We start from the raw sequence: 22,611 nt of genomic DNA, 5'->3' as shown, positions 1-22,611 counted from the left end.
CAAAACTCTTCTGCTTGTTGCTTTTCCTTAGTAGTGGTTTCTTAGCAGCTGTTCAACCATAAAGGCCTGATTGGTGCAGTCTCCTCTGAACAGCTGGTGTAGAGGTGTGTCTGCTACTAGAATTTCTTGTGGCATTTATCTGGGCTCTAAATTAAGGTGCTGTTAACTTGCGATTTCTGAGGCTGGTGACTCGGATCAACTCATCCTCAGCAGCAGAGGAGACTCTTGGTCTTCCTTTCCTGGGGCCGTCCTCATGTGACCCAGCTTCGTCGTGGCGCTTGATGGTTTTTGCGACTGCACTCTGGGACTCACATTCAAAGTTTTCGCAATTTTCCAGACTGACTGACCTTCAGTTCTTAAAGCAATGATGTTTCTCTTTATTTAGCTGATTGGTTCTTGCCATAATATGAATTCTAACAGTTGTCAAACAGGGCTGTCAGCTGTGTACCAACCTGACTCCTGCACAACACAACTGATGGACCCAACCCCATTAAGAAGGCAAGAAATTCCACAAATGAACCCTGACAAGGCAAACCTGAGAAGTGAAAACCACTTCAGGTGATGACATCACGAAGCTCATTGAGAGAAGGCCAAGGGTTTGCAGTGCTGTCAACAAAGCAAAGGGTGGCTACTTTGAGGAATCTAAAATATAAAACACACTTACAGTTATTTAACATTTTTCTTTGCGACATAACTCCATGTACATTGATACATGTATTTGATGTCTTCTGTATGTATCTGCAATGCAGAAAGTAGTAAAAAATAAAGAAAAAACATTGAATGAGGTGTGTCCAAACCTCTGATTGGTAGTGTACATTTTTGGCAAACACATATTTGAGGAAGATTTTCATGATATATGTTCTCTGCCGAGAGAAATATATTTGTTTGTAACTTTATTTTATTAGATCTTCAAATTTTATCTTATTTTCAAAATTGACTAAAATTAACAAGAAGCTACTCGGGCTGATGCAACATAAAAAAAATGTATTAAACTGGACTCATTGTACCTGAATAGACTTTTTAAAATCCATCTGAACTGACCTGAACTACTCCCTGACTTTTCCAAAAATCTTTCGGCTTTTTCTGTTTTTCATAAAAAGCAAAAAAACAAAAAACTTTTTCAGACCTTGAAATTGTCCTTTTCAAATTTCATGACTTTTCCAGGTTCTAGACAGCCATGTAAACTGTGTTCACAGTGCATTTATAGAACCCTGGGGCTTGACGTGCTTTCTCAGGCTGCATGGTGAGTTCTTCAAGGCAGAGACGTTGTTTTCTTCCCTGTAAGCAGCTGAAAGGATGTCATTGTGGGGATCTGCCATTGTCATTATCACCACTGGTGGGCGTGTCAGGCTGGTGTTTTAAACATGGATGTATCAGGGTTCACAGGGCCCGATCATGTAGATGAGAGACAATCCTGTGACTATTTTTTTCTCCTTTGAGAAACACAGCTTGTGTCCACCCATTCACTCTATGTACCGCTTCATGCTTCATGCTTAAAAGCAACAATTACAACCTTCATAGAAATGCTAAGAGGTTGAACGTATGTTATTTGTCATAGAAATGTAGAGGAGTGAAAATTATACATTTCCTAGGAAAGAGGCACTCAAACAACATGTGTACAGATTTGTCCAACCCTGGTGATGTCACACATCACGAATCATGAGTTTCGCAACATGTCTTCAACTCAGACTGAACCTGAAAACTGAGAAACTTCAGCAGATGAAGGTGAAACCAGACCCTTTGTATGATCTCTTATCACTCAGCACAGTAAAACACAAAGATCATCCAAGTGAAGAAATAATAAGCAAAACACATTCTGGAGTGGAGGCACCATTAACTTGTTTTTTTTTTATCTATTTTTTTTATAAGTAATCTGATGTCAGATTTTCAAAAATAATCCCTCAACACAAACACACACATACACACACCTATTGTTGGCACAATCTATTACCTGCTGTTCTTTAACTTCAGAAACCCTCTCCTAAGCATATCTGCACTGACCACTGTGCGCGCGCGCGCACACACACACACACACACACACACACACACACACACACACACACACGCACGCACGCACGCACGCACGCACAAGCCTGTCGTTTCTCATTTCATCCATGGCTCTCTAACCCTTCTCCCTGCAGAGCGATTAAGCTATTCATCTGAGACATTCAATAATACTCTCACACACACACACACACGCACTCACACAAACACACACATACGCAAAAAGCTATCATCAAGAAAGAATTACACCCACCGTTAACCCTGCAACACGTCCACCACCCAATCAATGCCCGTCCACGTGGGCGCGCATGTGTGTGTGTATGTACGCATAGGTTTGCGGATGTGTGTTTGTATATGAGTACACGTAGCCTCTAATACCCCTTTCCCACTCAATAATTGCTGGTTGGTAATAATTGCTTGTCTGTCTGCCTATAGGCTATTGTGTTTATTTGACAGTGCGACCGAGTGCATGTGTACTCGCAACAAGGAGTGGCAGCTATTACGTCCTTCCATGGAATGGTCGGCTATAAATAATAGTATGCCTGAGAACATATGAATCAATTTGAAGAAGAATTGAAAAAGGGGGTGAGGTGGGGAGGCTAAAAACAACGTGAGCAAAAGAGGCGAGAGAGAGAGAGAGAGAGGTGCTGTTGTATAGATATTGTCGACACAGCTGCGTTCCACACTGATAAAAACAGCTGGACAGAACACAGAGCAAGTCAGTGGACTTTCATTATTATTCACCGGAGAGGCTGATAGAGAGTTCTTTGTGTTGCGTTTGAGCTATATTCACACTGATGTGTGTGTGTGTGTGTGCGTGTGTGCGAGTGCACTCACTGTCCTCGTGCGTTTGCAGCAGAGTGGGTGGGCTGCGGGGGCCGTCTCCAGGTGTTGTGAAGCAGAGGGTGGATCCGTAGTACCAGGTGAATTTCCTGAGCCCGCTAACTAACCCAGTGTGCCGTGAACTGGGGTAGTCGGGGGTGATGGTTACTATGGTAACGTCCTCTGGAGACTGCTCTGGCCAGACCAGCAGCTGGGTTAAACGAGAAAGTGGTGAAACTTTATCTTGATTGCCACTGACATCTTAAAAATGAGCCAGTCGGTCACAGGGAGACCTCACACATCACCAAGTTATAAATTTTGTTGTATACCGTAGTTCCATTATTTTTTTTGGTTAGTCAATATTTTGACACAGCATTGTTAGCTTCAGGCATATAAATCTCATTATTCTGACTGGATTCATACAAAATAATTTATCTGGCCACACAGTATGGGATACGGTGAATCCTTTCAAAATAGGCTGATACCTGAGGGTTTTTTTCTGCCATTAAAGTTTTAAACTTCTGAAAACTATTTACAGAATTTTCAAAATGGCACACAGTAATATTCATACTTCATTCTCAGGCAAAGTCAATTTTAGGTTTGGATGCATTAAAATGTGCATTTTACACATTGAAATCAAAGCACTTACTCACTGAATACACCACTTATATTAAATTCACACGCATCTAAGGATAATAAAACGTGATTATCAGTACAACTAAAGATCTAATGAGCGCTGCTGAAAACTCTCCATTGTGAGAGCTGTTTCATATTCACCACCATAGCACTCTGCTTTGCATTATTGCTTCAGTCACAAAAACAAACACTGAAAAGCATACATTTACATATTCATAACTTAAGATAAGCCATGGCAGTACAATATGGCTCTCATATTGGTAGTGACTGTAGTGAATAAATGTGAACTAAGAGCCAAGCTTTAATGAGAATTAAGCGGAGTGACATGTTAGTGAGTTGCAAAAACCTATTTTGTTCTCACTCCTACTTCATATGGTAATGGCATTCTAAATGTTGCTTTAATGGCACAGTATTTGCGAGCGCACGTTTGTATACGACCGCAAACAAGTACTGTACAACGTGGAGTAGGACAAAGCAAATCAGAGAGAAATACGTGCCTGCATTTGAGAACTTGAGACTCACAAACTCTTTGCGTGTTCACAGTGTGTTGCAAGCTTCGAGGTATTAAGGGTCATTTACTCTTTACCAGTTAAAATCCTGACAGCAATTGATTACAGACACTGTTGTTTAAGTAAAACCTGTTTTAACCAGTGATATCTAAGAGGGCATGCGGTGTGCTGCTCACATCAGTGTAATTTTATCCACCATTTTCTTTTTTAGTATAAATACTGTAAAAACAACAGGGACACCCTACAACCTTCAGATAAGAACACACTGCCATTGCCACTTGCAGATAATGTTGGAATAATTTGTCGGAATTGTAGAAATGTCCAGATCTGTTGGTGGTGCTGTGCCCTCAGGGAGCCTTGGAGGCTAAAGAGATTTTAATGCTGCTATTTCCAGTGAGGCTTTGTTTGTGAAGTTTTTCAAACAATAATTTCAATGGAGTCCTAAGGTTCCAATTCCACAATACCTCCAGGACACATTTGTTCCATTAGAACACTGTATTGAAAGCACACACATCATTCTGAGTCCACAGTCTACAGTGAGTCCTGAATGTTTTCTGGATTTAGCAACAAAATTGTAGAAATTAAAATCACGTTGGACCTTTTGCACAGTACACACGATAAGTACATTTAGGATAGAATGCAGCAGGGATGACGTACGGTTGAAGCATCGCCACAGTTGCTCTTCAGCCAACGAGAGTTTTTTCTTTCCTACGCTGAATTTTGACATTATTGCAGAAAGTAAGCCCTGTGGCACACCGAATTTTATGGGACTTCCATGTTTTGTTCAGCATGATAATTGTCACGAATGAACCTGCATGGATGCAACTGTTGGAAGTGCATTACGCAATGGAAAGACGACGCCCCGGGTGCGTGAGTTCAGCATCACCACAGCTAGCATACAACTTCCGCACGATGCTGTTTCAAGTCCGTGGCACACCACCGTCGTCTTGCTCAGCTACCTATTAGCAACAGCCATGTTTAAGACACCGAAACACTCCAAAACTCACGAGTGTGTTATTTAGTCATGTAGTTGATGCTGCGGAAGAAAACAATAAAATATCTTTAGCTAGTTTGAACAACAGACCTTTCAGGGACTTTAGTAGAAAAACCCACTCAAAAATCCAATCAACTTTGAGACAAGAGATGACTCTGTAAGCTCAGCAGCGCTAACTAACTGGCCGGCTCTAGGACGCCTGCATCACTCTATTCTATCCTGTCGTCTCGATTTGAATAGAAGCGGTGTATCACTGCTGTGTTGCAGGGGTTTGGCAAATACACACAGGTGCACAAGGAGTAAAAAATGCTTTAACACTGAAATTCTAATCTTCAGTCTGTGCAACTTCATTTTACATCTACAGTATAATCATATGATAATTCTGCAAAGGGACTCCAACCAAAAACATATAAATCAGGGAGCTCCATGCAGGGACACAGCCAGGGATACCCAGAAACATTCAAGTAGCTGCTTTTCTCTTGGATGGCACTGCAGCCAGTCTGTCATGGTAAGATAAGGTTTTCTATTGTAATTTATTATATGCATAGTACAGTTTGGGTACAGTAAAAGAGTGCTTATTAAGCACCTCCAAACATCTGATGCTAGTCTTCATCTAAAGGATGCAGGGAAGATCTGTTCTGCTGCTGCTTTTGTTGCACGTTGATCCTAAACCAGATTGCAACTGAAACCCAAAATGAGTTCAACACACAATGGCGTATTCTTCCAAAGCAGAACTGGGGCCAGAGTACAAGACGACACAGTGGAAATAAATCATGTTGCTTACACGTGTGCCTCTACCAGTTCAGGGGAAAATTCTTCACACTTTATAGTAAAATAACAAGTTTGCTCAATAGTTGAGCTGTCTCATTTGGATTTAACTAACAAAGGAACATGAAGGTTGTTGATGGCGACGACAGCTTTGGAACATGTAATTTAGCCAATCGCCCTTTCCTGAACACTACATGGCTTGAGTACATTGATTAGACAGACTTACAACTCAAGTTAACGATGAATTTTCACTCTGCTATGTCCATCCGTGTCCATCAAGTGTAATAATGTCAGCCAATGTGTCCTCTCGTCTTTGAGTGTTTCTGAGTGTGTGCTACATGTGCACTCACTCTTCTCTTCTAAGACTATACTTTTGCAGTTCTTTGTGCTCTTCTTGTGTGCTGTGGCTTTGTCTCGTCTGACCGATATGTGCCCTTGGATGTATCGCTTCTGTAAAGGCACTTACCGGCTTTTAGCTAAAGCGACATGTATTTTGATATCGATCCTTTTCGTCACATTGAATGTGTTGAATATTGAAAGATATTGTTGAGGCTGAATTATTTGTTGTGGTCAGTTGCGGTTAAATTATATTAAGAAACCCCCCAAAAATCTGGCACCTCTTCTGTCACCAGATGGCAGCACCTGCTGCAAATCAAACTTGAAGCACTTTGTCGTACTTGATAAGGATTTCACTCCAGTCTAAATTCTTGCTTGTGCGATACGTCGCTTTGGACAAAAGCGTTTGCCAAATGAAATTGTAGGATTGTAGATATTATTTTTTCTGCTTCCTGTATGTCTTAATGTCTGGGTTGCCTGCAGGGAGGATGTCAAAAATATCTGAGCCAGTGCTTACTGTCCGATAAGCAACTTGTCATGCAAGAACAAAGGTGGAGTTGAGAAACGAGATGTAAATGACTGTGGCTGAGTTGTATTTCTGCTGTTTCTCTTGCTATCCTGACTGACTTATTTACCTGCATGGAATCAGTCCTCCAGAACATGATTGGTCAATGCTACTCCGACGACAAATAGGAACCAAAACGGTTACATCTCCAAATCTTGCCCAACACTCACATACTCTTGATTTCATACGCGGAATCTTTTATTAGAGAGTTTAAATCTCTTTTGAATTGTACTGTGCTGTTACGCTTGTCTGGCTGTCAAAAAATGCACCGAGACGGAACAGGTCCATGTTCCTCCACTGAGCCAGCAACGGAGGTATCACAACGCTGAATCAACATCTGTGAGTGACAGCTGGACCTGCTCACTTCAGACATTGGCACCATTGATTTACAGAATGCCAGAACACTGTCTGAAATCACATACTACTTAAGGATGGATGGATGGAAAGACAGTAAAACAGTTTCAAGGACATGTAGGTGGAAACCATGAAACTCATTAAGCGGCTCTTTGGTTCTGGCTCTGTTTTCAGCTATAGGGCTGTGGGTATTGTATACAGTCACTCATCTGTGGGGAATGAGATGAGATGGAGCTTTGCTTCATATCCTCTTTTAATTAATATCATTATCTACTGTCCTCTAACCAACAAAACACACCCAAAGACACACACCCACAAGTGTGTGGAGTATCGAGAGGCTCCTCTGATTTGGAGTGGTAGAATCTGGTACACAGAGAAAACATCAGAGAGCCACATCAAACAGATGGAAAGCCATATAGTATTTATTAACCAACAAAGATACCAACATTCACACTGTCAAAAATACATTTAGAGATGCGCGCCTGGACCCAGTGTCTCCGAGCAAGAATCTGATGTTTCTTTGTCATGTTAATCAGTTCCTTAGGGGTTTGTTGCCACAATGAGGGGAATGAATCCCATGTCACTAACTAGTACTGTAGATCATTCATACCATTGAATCCTTTGCTCTCACTCCGCTCCCCATTATCCTGCTCACAGCTTCTTTATTATTAGCTCTTATTTGTCTCTGCTCCCTTGCACCCTATTTTCTTGACACTTTCTTCCTTTCCCCATACAATCGTCCATTTTCTGCACACCTCCATCCTTTATTCCAATTTCCTCCAAATGCTGGTCTCTCCTTCAGTTGAGTTTACAGTACAGGCAGCACATCCGCAGATACGACACAATTTACTTATACAGAAAGGAAATAATTGATTTTTGAAGGATTCCTCTTCCTCTGATTGCTCAATTGATTGATATAATATGGAGTCTCAGTTAAGGGAATCGTGGTTATTGCATTGTCTGCAAAATGATGAATATTTAATTTATATTCAAATTTTAGTATCTTGGCAGACTTTTGATTATCAAATGATGAGAACAGATATTTTAAACAAAAGAGGCACACTGATTAATATTCTATTAATATTCTATAAAACATCAACTAACCTTTCAAATTGAAGTGTTTGAAGTTCAACTGAAGTTAATCATTTTCTCATATCAAACACTTCAAACCCTGAACGTTACCATTCTTATGCACATATTCACTTTTCAAACGGAGAAACAATGTCTTAAATTATTACTTCCAATCGTCTTGCTCAAAGAATATTTTGAACACAATCCTTGTGACTATTTCAAAGGGAGATTTTTTTAATTTACTGAGGTGGGCTTCCATATGTACTCATCTATACAGGTCTTACCTTCAGTAGATGAGGGTCAGGGTCGTACTCATGAGGACGGGGTGATGCAGAAAAATGTATTTTATCCGCAAAGAAAACAACAACAAAAAGAGAGATTCGAACAGCTGATCTGTGGTGCTGCAGTGCCATACAGTGCGTGGTGTGTGTAGGAATAAAAAGAAGATCTGTTGGTTGAAAAATTCATAGCTAAAAGAAACAACTGTGCAACTGCAGAAGAAAGGCAGTGAGCATTTATGTGGTGGATAAAAGTTCCAGAGCTGCAGCCACCAGGTCCCTCAGACACACTGACCCTCAGCCAGGTGACCCTGTAGATGACCACTTCATTCATTCCCCCTTTTAACAATCTGACTGATCCCTGAAAGGAAGCTGGAAACAAATGTGCAGAGTCCTACCTTATATCCCTGGTTGATGCCATTAATGAACTGCTGTGGTGGAGGGTTCCATGTGAAGCGGATGGTGGTTGAGTTGATAGCAACAACTTCCACTTCCTGCGGAGGTGCTGTGGGAACTAAACACAGGGACACAACATTTAGCTGTCATGGGTTTGCCAGGGCGGTGAAATTAGATGCACTGGAAGAAAAAAACAAAAACGTGTTGACAAATGTATTCTACGTGACAGTAAACTGTTTTCAGAGCTAAGTTTCAATTCTCGTTGGATTTAAACATCTCATAGAGTGCAATGCTTCGTGAGTTCATGTTATGATCCAGTTTATTTGGTCTGGGTGAGGCGATACTTTGTTACATTTTTCATGAAGTTGAGGGATCAGGTTGTCCTTTGATAGGTGAACCAACATTTGAAGACATTTGAAAATCTATTTGAGAGAATTGTCATGGACAGCAATGCAGCAGATTATTCATAATGCTTTACCTTTATTTATCACATTATATTGGGGGTAGGATGGGAATTATTAAAGGCAATATTTATGATAAGCTCTGATCCAAGTGGCCCTTTAATTATTTGTTAAAGTTTGGTGTAATAATTATCCTGCGGCAGCCTCTCCTCCTCTCCAAGTCTGGGCAGAGCTCCTGAACATACACTCACCCTCCCTCCCTCCACTCTCTAAATAACCAACCTCTTTCTCCTTAAGCTAACAAAACCATGGATTGACGAACATTGTGCGATCGCTTCGATCTGATCATTGTCTGGCTCAAAATACAAGATCAGAAGGTCCAGACGAAACAAGGTTGGTGTGAAAGGAGGGAGGTGGAGAATAATAGGAGAGCTGAAGCTGCAGTGTTTGACAAACCTTTACTTCATCCACTTCAAGGTTGGCACACTGTCCTATATGTTCCTCTTATTTTTTCATCTTCTGTGTCAGTCTCTATGACCGCGTCTCTATAAGCGAATCTTAAAGTTCTGTATGCCGACCAGCTGGATGGAGGGAGAGGGGGGCCTATGAAAAAAAATTAAAGCCCAAAACAGACATGGAGTGTGACTGTGAAGTGTGTGTGTGTGTGTGTGTGTCTGCGTGCACATGTTATGGTGATTACAGTGTAAGGGGTTTATGCTGATGCTAGGAAGCCAGAGAGTGATAATGCACTGTTGCATGATGGGAATGCCCTTTATATCTTACATTTGAGCCAAAGAGGCCAGGCAAATGCAAAGAGATGAGGCTATAGAGAGTGGAAGAAGCAGAGACCAGAACAAAAAACTGGTGAAAAACAGGAAGCTAGAGATAGTGAGAGAAAGAGAGCCAAAGGATGTGAAGACGGAGAGGGAGACTGAGATTAATTGATGCTAAAGATGCTCTCTTCCCCCCCTGCCATGCTGACTTGTGCTCCTGAGGCCTGGCTTCTTAACCCTCACAGCTCACAGCTTCAGATAAAACACTAAACTCTGTCCTCTGGGGGAGTCTTAGTATGCACACAGGCCCATATATGAAGGAGCGGGAGAGGAGCAGTGTTAGAAGAGTCTATCTCTAAGCTCAGAGAGAGCTGAGAGACAGTGAGGAAGAGGAAACGTCCAAACCTTTGCAGCCACTCCCATTAAACCACATTAGAATAATTAATGAGCCTACCCCCCGCTCCTGAGTCCATAAACCTGTCCTGAACTCTTGTAATAATGACAGTGAGGTTTATGTGAACATGAGTGTGCGTAGCTCAGCCCATCTTTTATATTGGTGATATACTGTTGTGTTAAAAGTCAGGAAAAGAAGAGCACGTGTTTAAAGAAGATTTACCCCAATGATCCTTTCCTCTCATCTTCCATTTTTCCCCCCTCTTCTTTATGGTCTTCCCTTTCATTCATCTCTCTTTTACAACCACTTCAATGATTTGTCTAACAGACTTGGGAGTGAATGCTTTTGTACAACCCAGTTTATTAAAATAAAGACACTACTATGCATCATATCATGTAGTTATAGAGCAGTAGAGACACTATCCCCATTAACTCCCCCTCCTCATCCCTCTCAATCACAAGCCACACAGGAGCTGGAGTCCCTCTAGGTCATCCCCTAGGGCTTTTCTCCTGCTGGTGGAACCTGGAACAGCTGTAAGGGGACGCTTCGGGGGCTATTTCAACACAACCTGTTACTCTAAAAATCAAACTCCTTATCTCACCGGCCTCAATCACATAATAATAATGAACTACCAGAGAAGGTTGTGTATACTGGAATCATAGTATACTGGAAAAAAAGGAAGATGTCACACAGACACTGCAGTTTTCAAAGAAATTATTATGTACATTCTTGTCCTTATATTCTTAATAATGACATTCTAAGAGCTCAAGGGTATCAAATCAAACACAAGTCGTGTCCTTTTATTGCTTTCTACAACTGAGGCCTTTTATGCATGTAGTCGATGTCATAATGATCTCCCAAAATCGTTCACTCATTAAAGTCTTTGTGAGGGTGTTTACCTTGTGTAAGGTGTGACAATGACTCTGCCTGGAGTCTGGAGTGTTGATTTGAAGTCGCACAATGGTGTGGAAATGTGTAGCTGTATCACCAAATTAGGTTTTGTCTCGCAATTATTTCGCTAATTGGCAGGACTCACAGTGAGGTGCTCATTCACCCGTTCAGACAGTGCAGTGGCTCGAGGTTGCTTCAACACAGTCAGAGAGGGACCATGAACCTACTGTGGACTAACCAAGGATTGTCACCAAGGCAAATCAATGAATGAGGGCAAATATTAGTAAAGATTATGGGGTACATACATGCAGTGATGACTGACATGTCCTTGAATCTTTGGGTAACAGAAATGTGTGTGCGCGCGTATTTCCTCACCTCCCTGAAGTGTGTACTCAGTAACAGGGCTGCTGTAGACGCCAAGGCCTGCCCCCGTGTACGCAGCCACCTGGATCTGGTATTGTGTCCAGATGATCAGATCTTTCAGAAGACAATAGTTGGTCTCTGGGCTGCTGATGTTCTTCTCCTGGTAGTCTCCTGGCAGCCCTGCCAGACGGTACCTGTACAGACGCAGGAACACGCACGCACGCACGCACGCGCGCGCACACACACACACACACACACACACACACACACACACACACACACACACACACACACACACACACACACACACACACACACGATCCTCAGTCTGCTAATACTCTGCCAATAGTGTAGACCAGCGGTGGCCTAACTTTTTAAAGTCCTGTACCATCTGAAGCAACAAACCTCCTGGTTTGTATCACCTTGACCCACTCTTACAACTTTATATAACATTTTGCCTTACTTGAAAGCCTGAAATAAATAGGAAGTATAAACAAACATAGAGTAGGCCGATTAAATGAAGACATGGCAGTGGTATGAACCATCCTGGCTCCTCATTCAGTCTCATAGTTTTCTCATTTGTTATAAAAAAAAAATACAACAACAACTGATTGACACACATCAGTTCAGGGAGAATCTTGGTGACTTCTCACTGATGTGGATCCACCAGTGGCTAGGCTGGAGCTGGTACCAGTAATATCAGCTCTGTCAGACATGGTAATGGATGCCTGACGCTTTCGACAGCCGTGACTCAGTCTTCAGCTGATTCACTGCATCCACTGACAGTTTCTGCTGCCCATATGGGTGTGTCAACCACTTAGCTAAATTTGACCAGGTTAGGCAACACAAGGCACCAAGCTGCCTTATTTTTTTTCTGACCCAGAAGGAACTAAACATACTGGGGTGGAAGACAGTGCATTTGGACCATTTTGTGGGGGCGGAGATGTTACATGCTGCAACTTTGCAATGTTGTATAGTCTGAAAGTACAAACAAATACCAGAAAGACAGAGTCTGATCGAGCGGATGAACCAGCCATTGATTTCAGACCAGCTCATTGAGAGAGAGAAACACTTTCGAGCTTGTTCACTTGCTAGAGACGATGCTTTATTGTCAGTTTTCATATGTGTGGTGGATTCCAACTGCAGTGTTGCAGAGGAGCTCCTGAATGTCAGATCGATGCATGGCACAACCTCCGGCCAGGACATTTTTCAAGAAGCGAAGAGTAATCTCTGCATTGTTCTCAGCTATTTATTGTCTGGAATTCTGCATGCTGCAGTGCACTTTTTTTTTGGCATCAGTTTAAATATTTAATTGGCCTTTCTGTCTATCAATGGCATTTTCTAATTTAGGTTTGGCTACTTGATATGTTTTGTTGTACTTATATGTTTTTGCTATGCAAGATCAGGCAATGATTCCTACTGTAATTTTTAAACAGACTAATTGGTTTTGGCCTTAATTTAATTCTTATTTGTTGATCAGATAATGGCCAAATTGAATCAAGTGTTTTAATAGAAAATATGAAAGAGAACCCTTGGAAATTGAGCTTCACATCTCTGCCCTTTAGAAGAAGAATCTTTAGTCTATTAGAGCTTTCAAATGGAAATGTCCACTTAGAACATGTGACTTGACTTTTTATACCACACAACGGAGCAGAGTGGAGTTGCGATCTGACATGGAACCTATAGAAGCCACTCACTGTAACAGGACTTTCAAATGTTTCACTGTGCTGTACGTACTGTATACCAACACAGGTGCTCTCCTCCTACATAAAATCACCGACACAAATAGCACGAGGGCACCGGAGGTTGACAGGGTATCTCTGCAGAGGTGAGGCGATTACCCCCCCTCTTCACCTGACACGCTGGAACTCACACTGGGGGTGGAGGGGTGATGGCAGCGGACAGAGGGAGCAGACAGGGAAAAGGGAGCACGGATCTGACAGCTAATACAATAAGGAGAGAGGAAAACCCAAAGGGGAGGGCAAGGGGAGGCGGATAGTCCATCCTATCAAGCTGAAATGGTAGAGTGGAGATGTATGAGTGTGTATTTCTAATTTCAGCTGAAGTGGGAGCAGATAACACAGTGAATAAGGATAAAGACCTGATCATTTCTGCAGCAAATTTATGTTAATTCATATTAGGCAGCTGATGACAGTTTGATTACACACAATGTGTTACACTTTAAGTAGATATTAAACTGAAGGACAGAGGACCAAGGGCAGTCAGAGCACTCGTGTGTGTGTGTGTGTGTGTGTGTGTGTGTGTGTGTGTGCGCGCGCGCACGTGTGTATAGTTATCACAAGGAGGGATGTTGTAACATCATTTTTTGAGTACATTTCATAGGTTATGTATCTATAATGTGAAGGAAACTAACAATTCTCTCAGCTACTCATTAACTGCATTTTTTTTAATTAAAGATTTCTATGATCAATACAATTTGAGGAAGTTATAAAATATTTCATAATATTTCAGTGTCCAAGGTAACCATGTGGTTAAATCTTTTACACGGCATGATGAGCATTTGTTTCAGTTTCTGTTGTATTTAACAGAAACAAAGAAAATCCTTGAGATGCTGACAATGTCATTATGGAGTATTTGCTGAATTTTCACAATCAATTACATGAAGAATTGCATGCCTCTGAGTTTGTGGGGTTTCTGGGATGGAGGCCCTACACTTGTATTTGGATTGTCTTATAAATTGTTTTGTGGTACTGTTTTGTCTGTCAGTACTGGTGTCTGTATATTTTATACTAATTCGTCTCTTTCTTTTACTGTGAAGCACTTTGGTTTTAAATGTACTATATAAATTAAATTGAATAACTGACTTACTAAGACTGAACTGATAAATTAAAATTTGAAATAATCAATTGATGAACTAATTAGATTTATTCAATGTAACATTTTCTCTTGTAATACTTAAGCTAAAAATAATAATAATGATGATAATAAAAAAATTCAGCACAGAGCTGCCAAAATCCTGAGAGACGACATCTTATCCAGTTACCGTGCTCCCACTAACTGTTGAACCCACACTGCAGGAACCTTGTGTTGCACCTTCCTGTATGCGCTTCACCACACGTGCACCTTTTCAAACTCAACCTTCATTTGAACCCGCTGATATTCATGACTGCATCTTGGATTGCTGGGAGGCGGTGATCAATTGTGCCAAGGACCAAAGTACTCAAAAGACTAGGAGTCTCCTGGACCCCATTTTACCACGATGACGTTTACCACTGCCTTGAGAGAAAACTTACTGGTATTATCTCATAATGAATATGAGCTATTTCTTAGCAAAAACACCACCAATAACACCAGATTCCTCCAGAAATTGTCAGAGCAGAAAATTAATCAAGAGGTCCTAGTGAGAATACCAGTGCGGTTGCTAACACTAATGGTGGGGTCATGGCAACACTGAAGAAGAAAAAAAGCCATCAAGAACATTCTGTGAAAAGCATTAAAGTGAGGAATAATGTCTGAGGAGGTAATGGTCACACATTCTAGGGCAACATGTGTGGAACCTTTATTTTAACGGCGAAGGCCATTGAGAGCAGGGTCTCTTTCACAAAGATGCCCTGATTCCATGAGTTAAAAACCATTAACACCCCCCACCCCACACACACACACACACGCGCACACACACACTCACACTAAAAAACAGTACAACAATAAAATATGTGAGGGATGCAGCATTACAAAGTGCACTTTGGAAACAAAAACAAACCCAGTGCACACATTAATTGGTCCCACTTTGTTCCCATGGCACAAATGCACAGGGCAGATCTGGGATATGTTTTTGAACAAACGCAATTTGGTCCGAAAAAAACCCAACCCCCCCAAAAAAAACCAACCAAAAAAAACAAAACAAACCAAGACAAGTGGGAGACACCACAGTTTGATGTGTCTCACTGTGTATTACTTTGAGTAATCAGCTCAATTATGCATCCAGTCAAGCCTGTCTGTGCATGAAGCAATGGGCCTTTGACGTGTCCTAGCTGGATAAACACAGGTGTAATTGATCAAATTAATTATGTTCCCATCTTGTTCGTGCGCCACAGCCGCTCCAGTGAGCTCGTATAATACCGGACCCTGGCCCAACTCAACACAACAGGGACACAATTTATGTTAATAATTGCCTACACGAACAAGGTCATGCTGGCATTTGTTAGTTTTTTTCAGGCATACAGAGAGTTCCTTCAGTTTTGGGGTAGTCATAGCGCCACCAGGTGGCAATGGGAATGTTACATGCGACATGTTTTACTCCTCCTGGTGAGCGGACCAGCTCCATCTCTGGTCAGAAAAACCTTAGCGATGGATTACTGGGAAGATTTTTTATTTTTTTAAATATTGAACAGCATCAATGCCTAATTTGGATATTTCATCAACTAACACAAAACTGTTGTGACGCCACACGTTGGATGAGAGTCTGGACCTGAAGACATGGAAAGCCTGAATTTGAGTCATAGTGCCACCTTGTGGTTACAGGGCGTAATCCATCCATGCATGCATTGTCTTTCGCTTATTCCTACATTAAGGGTCGCGGGGGGGTGGAGCCTATCCCAGCGTCAATGGGTGAGAGGCGGGGTTCATCCTGGACAGGTCACCAGTCCATCGCAGGGCCAACATACATAGACAGAACCATTCACACTCACATTCATACCTCCGGTCAATTTCGAGTCTGGATTAACCTGGTCCCCTCTTGATGTCTTTGGACTGTGGGAGGAAGCTGGAGTACCAGAGAGAACCCACACAGGAACAGGGAGAACATGCAGACTCACACAGAAAGATCCTGTGCTGGAGCCTGGGCTCGAACCCAGAACCTTCTTGCTGTGAGGCGACAGTGCTGACCACTGCAGTGACTTGTAGGGGTAGAGGTCTGGAAAGACCTCACAATACGATACTTATCAGGATATCACGATATGTCGCCATATTCGACACTCTTCACTGGGACATTTACATGACAGCTAAAAATACAAGTTGCTAAGTATTTGTTCATCAGACGTTGAATGTCCACTTTACAGTTTCCAGGTGTTTTAAGTTTCTCTGCCATGCTGGGTTCTGACTGTCCGCTTCCTGACCGGACTCATTCATTACTACAGGAAATGCTGTGCAGCCTAGTAGCAGTACTACAACACCTACAAGAGACGGAAGTGCAGAAGTCATTTTGCGTTTACCATCCGTCCAAAGCACAAGTTATTAAAGGAGCTGGGAAACTGAAAATGTATGGGGGGAGAAAAAAAAGTATTCAAGTCAGATGGTATCAGGTGTGCGTGTGTATACCTGAGCACGTAACCTCGGAGGACTCCATTGAGCTGAGGTTCTGGTGGAGGCTGCCACTGGACCATGATGGACTGGTTTGTTCGCCCGCTGGCCACAATGTTCTTGGGAGGAGCACTGGGTGCCTCCTCTCTCAGCATCAATCTATCACACAAACAGGAAGAAAGAAAGAGAGAGAAACACATTCAGTTCAGTGGATTTATCGTCTTTATGTCTTATAAAGAAAAATACGTAAATTTGCTTCCACCTCACATGGGCAAACTGGATATATTGGGTGAGAGGAAATTTAAAGCATCTTGTCCTCTTTCTCGCCGTCTCTACATGGACCGACACAAGACAGAGCTGCGCCTTGTTCGAATCATTTTGGAGCGTAAGCAGTACTGATGAATTCCTATTCTGCGCTCATCTCTCATTCCTCATCGTCCTGTTATATCTTGCAATGTCATTTAATACATTTGTTTTTCATCTCTTTCCATGTTGTTCATTTATTTCAAACAAGCTCTGCTACTGATGGAAACATTCAGGGCATCCTTCAGTATGCCAGAGGATTTCTCTCGGGAGAGATTGAGCTGACGCTGGGTGTTTAAGACAACAAATGTACAGGCGTTCATCAACTCAGTAGTTGAATTGCAATTATGTTTTATTCATTGGCATTGGAGAACACAAAGGCATTTACTCTTTGTATGTTATAAATTACTCTTCTGTTTACAAGCCATCTTACCTGAGGTTTTCCTCTTGTATCTCATTCATACTTCAGCAGGTCTATTTCAATTTCAAATTCAACCGTAACACCCCACCCCCATGACAGCTCGGCCATAATATGACAGCAGCGGTGGTTAAATCACCATTAGATGTGAACGAGAAAAGAGCTCATCTTTTTTATTTCCGGTGAAACAGTATGATCACACCTGACCTCTTACCCTCTCCCTCTCCCCTGTCTCTTCAAACTCTTTTCTTATTTCCTCTGGCATTTTGATCTCCTCCTCCGTTTTTTTTTTCTTTCCCATCTGCAAACTTTCACCTTTCCTTCATCATATCCTTTGCCCTCAATTATTTCATCCTTCAATCTTTTACTCATCTCGCTCATTCCGTCTGTAACTCCCTTCCCGCCCAACCCAACCCCTGGTTAAAGCTCCCAGCCCCTCCTGGTGGGTAAAGAACATAGGCTGAGCTGGTCAGCCTCAGGCTTTACTGTAAGCAGCTCAGCTAGCGTAATCAGAGCCATATGTGTTCACACACAACACACATACACACACAACACAAATTTCCACCAGCTTAACACAGACTTCTACATCCGATGGTCTTTTCCCATGCATGGATTACGTCTTGAAATTTACATTACCTTCTTCCTCCAGCCCCCTCCGTCCCTCTGTGCCCCATCTCTCCCAGAATGATTCTCTATAAGCTATTCAGCCATTAGCCGTGGTTAAGGCTCTGTGTATTTGTGTGAGAATCTGTATATGTGTATAAATGTGTGTCTGAATGTGTGCACACAACTGTAAGTGTGTTTTTATGAAAGCTGGGGTGTGAAAGCTGTTAGCTCGAGAGTTGCAGAGGCGGATATATGGCACAGTCCAGTGGTTTTACAGCTGTGCTTTACTTCCATTAGGTTAGGCACTGTCAGACAGCACCAGGTGCTGCAGGCACAGGCACACACGCATTCTCGCATGCGCACGCACGCACACAAACACACAAAATCACACACACACACGCTAATGGGCTTCATGTGAATGAGATGGGCATTAGTGTAGCCGTCTGGAAATGTGGTGTATATAATCCTCAACTGTGCCCCAGCTTTTGACTGAAATTGATGATGCACATTAATACACATCCACAAACACATGCTACACAAGCATCCACATACATCTACACTGCTGAACAGTCGCAGTCACTACTTAACTGCGGATAAAACACACAAACAAATGTACACTGACACAGTTACGCCCAACAGCAGAAACTCATGCGATCTGCCTTAATTCCCACTCGACCATTTACGAGTTAATATTTCATAGGCTGGGTTCAGTGTGAGGACATTGACTTCACGCAGGAGCTTATAATAAATATCCACGCCAACCTAGCCACCCATGCTCTCAATTCACATCCACCAACATGACGACAATCACTCACCCACACACACACACACACACACACACACCAATCCTGCTACCAAACAAAACAAGCACAGCCCATAACTTTGCCTGAGCGTTGTATGACACACTTTCTCTGTCCCTTGTTATTAAGGAAAAGAGGACATTTTCTGGAGATGTACATATTTTGTGTGAACAAAAGTTTGTGTGTGTGTGTGTGTGTGTGTGTGTGTGTGTGTGTGTGTGTGTGTGTGTGTGTGTGTGGTGTCTTTGTGAGTCCCTGTGCCGTGGGAATTTGCAAAAGTTTCTATCTGTGTCATTCTCCACAGTTAAATGCCCACTGGCTTTTTCCACTGAATCCATGTACACACCAATGCTTAACTTTTAAGGCGTTACCGGGATGTTAAATCGGTCTCTTTTCAAACAAGATAGTAAAATTTTCGTTACAAGAAGGGGAATGAAAAGAAATTAACAGAGGGCAAAAATCAATCGAGGCAGAGAGACAACAGATGTGATATGATTGGGTAAAACCGGCGGAAGAGATGAGTTTATTCTCTATGCAACACTTTAAGTCTTGTCTCCATCTAATGTTGTGCTTTTTGTGCCCGAGGCTAAACGCTGCTGAGACGGAGGAGGGACACACACACACTCGAGAGACTCTGTCGCACAGATTGAAAGAGAAAAACTTATTCTCACAGTGAATCAAGACCAGCTGAGACTCACAAACGCTGTGGTGTGTGTGTGTGTGTGTGTGCGTGTGCGTGCGTGCGTGTTTACGTGCGTCTTCGGTCACACTGGTGCCGTTATCATGCCAACAGCATATTTGCTTCGATGTATAAATTACGTATTTGACAAACTGCACTGCTGCCAGTGGTTCAAAATAACAAATGCGAGATTCAGTGCCACAGCATCTTCATTGTAGATTAAATGTTCAGAGGGTTGAAAAAAGGTTAACAATAAAATCTAAGCTGGTAAGAAAAAAAATAAAGAAAAGAAAAGCATGTACTCAAAACAGGTGTATTTGACTGTTTGAGACAAATAAGAGCTTTGGTGCAATGATCTAGAAAACAAATTAATGACAAACAAAGCATTCAGATATAATGCTGCCAATCACACAGGGCCTGCTCTCGTCTGTGGCGGTGTATGAACATGATTACTTGTGAGGTGGGGCTGAACTGGCATCCAGCATCAAAGCAAGCGATGCATCAGTTCAATTTAATGATGATTAGAGCTTTCACAAACAATAAGTAACGGATGGGTGGAAGTGCCAGTTACAGCTGATTACATTCTTGCTGGAAAATAAAACAAGCTGCGTCTCAGTATATGTTAGGTTTCCTGAGGTCGCAAAGTCTTCACTTTGGTAAGAGGGTAAAAATAAAATAGAACGAATACTATGACGGAGAAGCTCTCAGGGCTACATGTCTTCGCAGTGGTTAAAGGTTGATTTTAATCAAGAGGCTAATCATGAACACAGCCCTGGAGGTGCCACAGAGACCCCAATGAGACTTTTTTTTGGAGGACACGGAGAGACAAATATATATTTTAAGGCAACCATGGCTTGTTCCCTCAGTTTAATTCAATTCACCAGAGAGAACTTGTTCCTACAAGTAAGTTATTTAGAGGATAAGTGATATCACCTGTCTCTTCACTTTAGCTATTTTGAGAATAACAAAATCATACTCGCTCCTACACTTAACACTTAAATTGCGGCCACAAGACATCAATGATTCAAAACATGGAGTAACTAAATTGAAGGAACATGTTACATCTTGTGGCAACAAATTATTTAAATTGAGGGAACAGTCTTTAGCTTGTCATCTCCAAACAACTAAATTGAGACAAAATACTTCATACACATACAAAACTACCATCTTAATCTTTGTCATTAATGATCCTTCTTTGCCGTTTGGTGCTGTTTATTCAACTTATGACACTGTAAATTAACGAAGACGCCGTAGGAATGCTGCTGGTTGAGCAGAATGGAAATAAAAGCAGACCTGTTCATGAGGGAGGGCAGCATGGCTCGGAGGTAGAGGGGTCTTAAAGCAACCGAAGGGTCGCTGGTTCCATCCTCACTTCCCCCAGTGACCACGTCCAAGTATCCTTGAGCAAGATACTGAACCCCTAATTGCTCATGATGGCCCTGCAATGGACTGGCGACCTGTCCAGGGTGAACCCCGCCTCTCACCCAATGTGGGGGTGGCCTCAGGGGTGGAGCCTATTCCAGCTGACATTGGGTGAGAGGCTAATAAACTTGGCAAACATTCGCTTTGCATCAAAAGAGGAGTAGAGGCTTGATCTTTCTTTCAGCTCCAACTTTTACATTTCATGTAAGGACGTCAGGATTTATGAGCACGTATGCTTTGTATTCTCTGGTAAAAAGGCTTTTATTCTTTTGAAAATCGTTCACACTTTCCTTAAAAGATTCATAAGGTCGCATAGGTCAAGTCCACAATCAGCCATGAACGTGTGCCAGTTGTGACAGACAAACCGTGAGCCCTGCATTCTTCCCTCTGCGATAGTCTTCATCTCTCTCCTGGATATTATAATGTACATGAATAACTCTCTATCTTCTTGCAACGTCAGCATATCTGTCCATGAAATAGCTCCTGTAAATGTCCCTTAGAAACTCCTACAGCAGAATTATATTCTTTTGCAAATTAGTCACATACATGGCATGTATGTGTGTGTGTGTGTGTGTGTGTGTGTGTGTGTGTGTGTGTGTGTGTTCTGAAAACGTGTTGGGTTCTAATGTTTCCTGATACATATTGAACAGTCAGAATACAAAGCAGGCATAAATAGACAGAGTTGGAAAATGGATTCATTTTAGTTCGAGTTCAAGGCATTTATGTATTATCTGCCTCCTTTTTTTTCTGTTAATGCTTTCTCTTTGATGATGGTAATGATGTCAGCATGGGTCATGCATGAATAACTGTGTGAGTGTGTGACAATTCAGATAGTATAATTGGACTCTTCATGGGAGTATCTCCTTTTAGAGGTAATGTTATTCCGCTTTGATCATATTCATTCACACGCTCTTAGTGATGTCCGTCTCTCTAGACACTCCTGTGCCCTCTCTTGAATGAGGGGAAGTGAGAGAAGGGGAAAAAATGGTGAATTAATGCTGTTAAAACTGGAGAGCGTAGAAGCAGCTGGAAGTTCAAACTTTAATAAGGGCTTTTTGTCATCAATATTACACGCTTTTTCTCCTTCTGTCCATATTACTGCATTTTGTCATGCCTCTCATTTGGAGCTGTGGGAGGGGTAGCAAGTACCCTCTGCCTGGTTCCTCCTGCGTGTTAAGCGCAGCAGAGGCCTCGTGGCTGTTAAGCTGCATACATGCTACATCTCTGCCACAAAATCCATACTGCAATATATCTCAATATTTTTCTTTTCCTTCTTACATTGTGAATCATATTGCAATATCAGTCAAAATTATCACAACTGCAGATTTGTTTCCACATTGTTCAGCCCAACTTGCCAATATCCAACACGAATGCAGGCCAACATTCGGAAGTATAAAAGCGAAAGAGTGATGACTCTATCCATCTGCTCTGATACACTGACCAGCAATGACTTGTCTGTCTGCCAGTCTTTCATTTAGGGAAGATCAATCTTCTCTTTTCTCTTGTGCATCAAACAACCCGCTCCGTACCGTGGAGCAGGTTGCAGAATGACTGCTGGACATGAACAAT

At 42.0% G+C, this 22,611-nt stretch overlaps 1 protein-coding gene across 3 annotated transcripts in view; it reads right to left on the bottom strand.

The window, feature by feature from the left end:
- Nucleotides 1–22,611, bottom strand: part of LOC147257793 (protein sidekick-1-like) — a 234,687-nt gene that overhangs the window by 45,380 nt on the left and 166,696 nt on the right. For all 3 annotated transcript variants that reach the window (XM_086211962.1, XM_086211963.1, XM_086211966.1), the window contains 4 exons: nucleotides 16,833–16,973; nucleotides 11,568–11,749; nucleotides 8,736–8,851; nucleotides 2,842–3,037 (listed from right to left, as the gene is read on the bottom strand). In XM_086211962.1, the coding sequence (XP_086068088.1) occupies nucleotides 2,842–3,037; nucleotides 8,736–8,851; nucleotides 11,568–11,749; nucleotides 16,833–16,973 (635 nt within the window). The remainder of the gene's footprint in view (nucleotides 1–2,841; nucleotides 3,038–8,735; nucleotides 8,852–11,567; nucleotides 11,750–16,832; nucleotides 16,974–22,611) is intronic.

The sequence above is a fragment of the Aulostomus chinensis genome, chromosome 8, assembly GCF_037954235.1.
Source record: "Aulostomus chinensis isolate RoL2024-O1b breed Wild chromosome 8, RoL_Achi_v1.0, whole genome shotgun sequence".
Lineage (NCBI taxonomy): Eukaryota > Metazoa > Chordata > Actinopteri > Syngnathiformes > Aulostomidae > Aulostomus > Aulostomus chinensis.
This window is presented reverse-complemented; position numbering and strand designations above follow the sequence as displayed.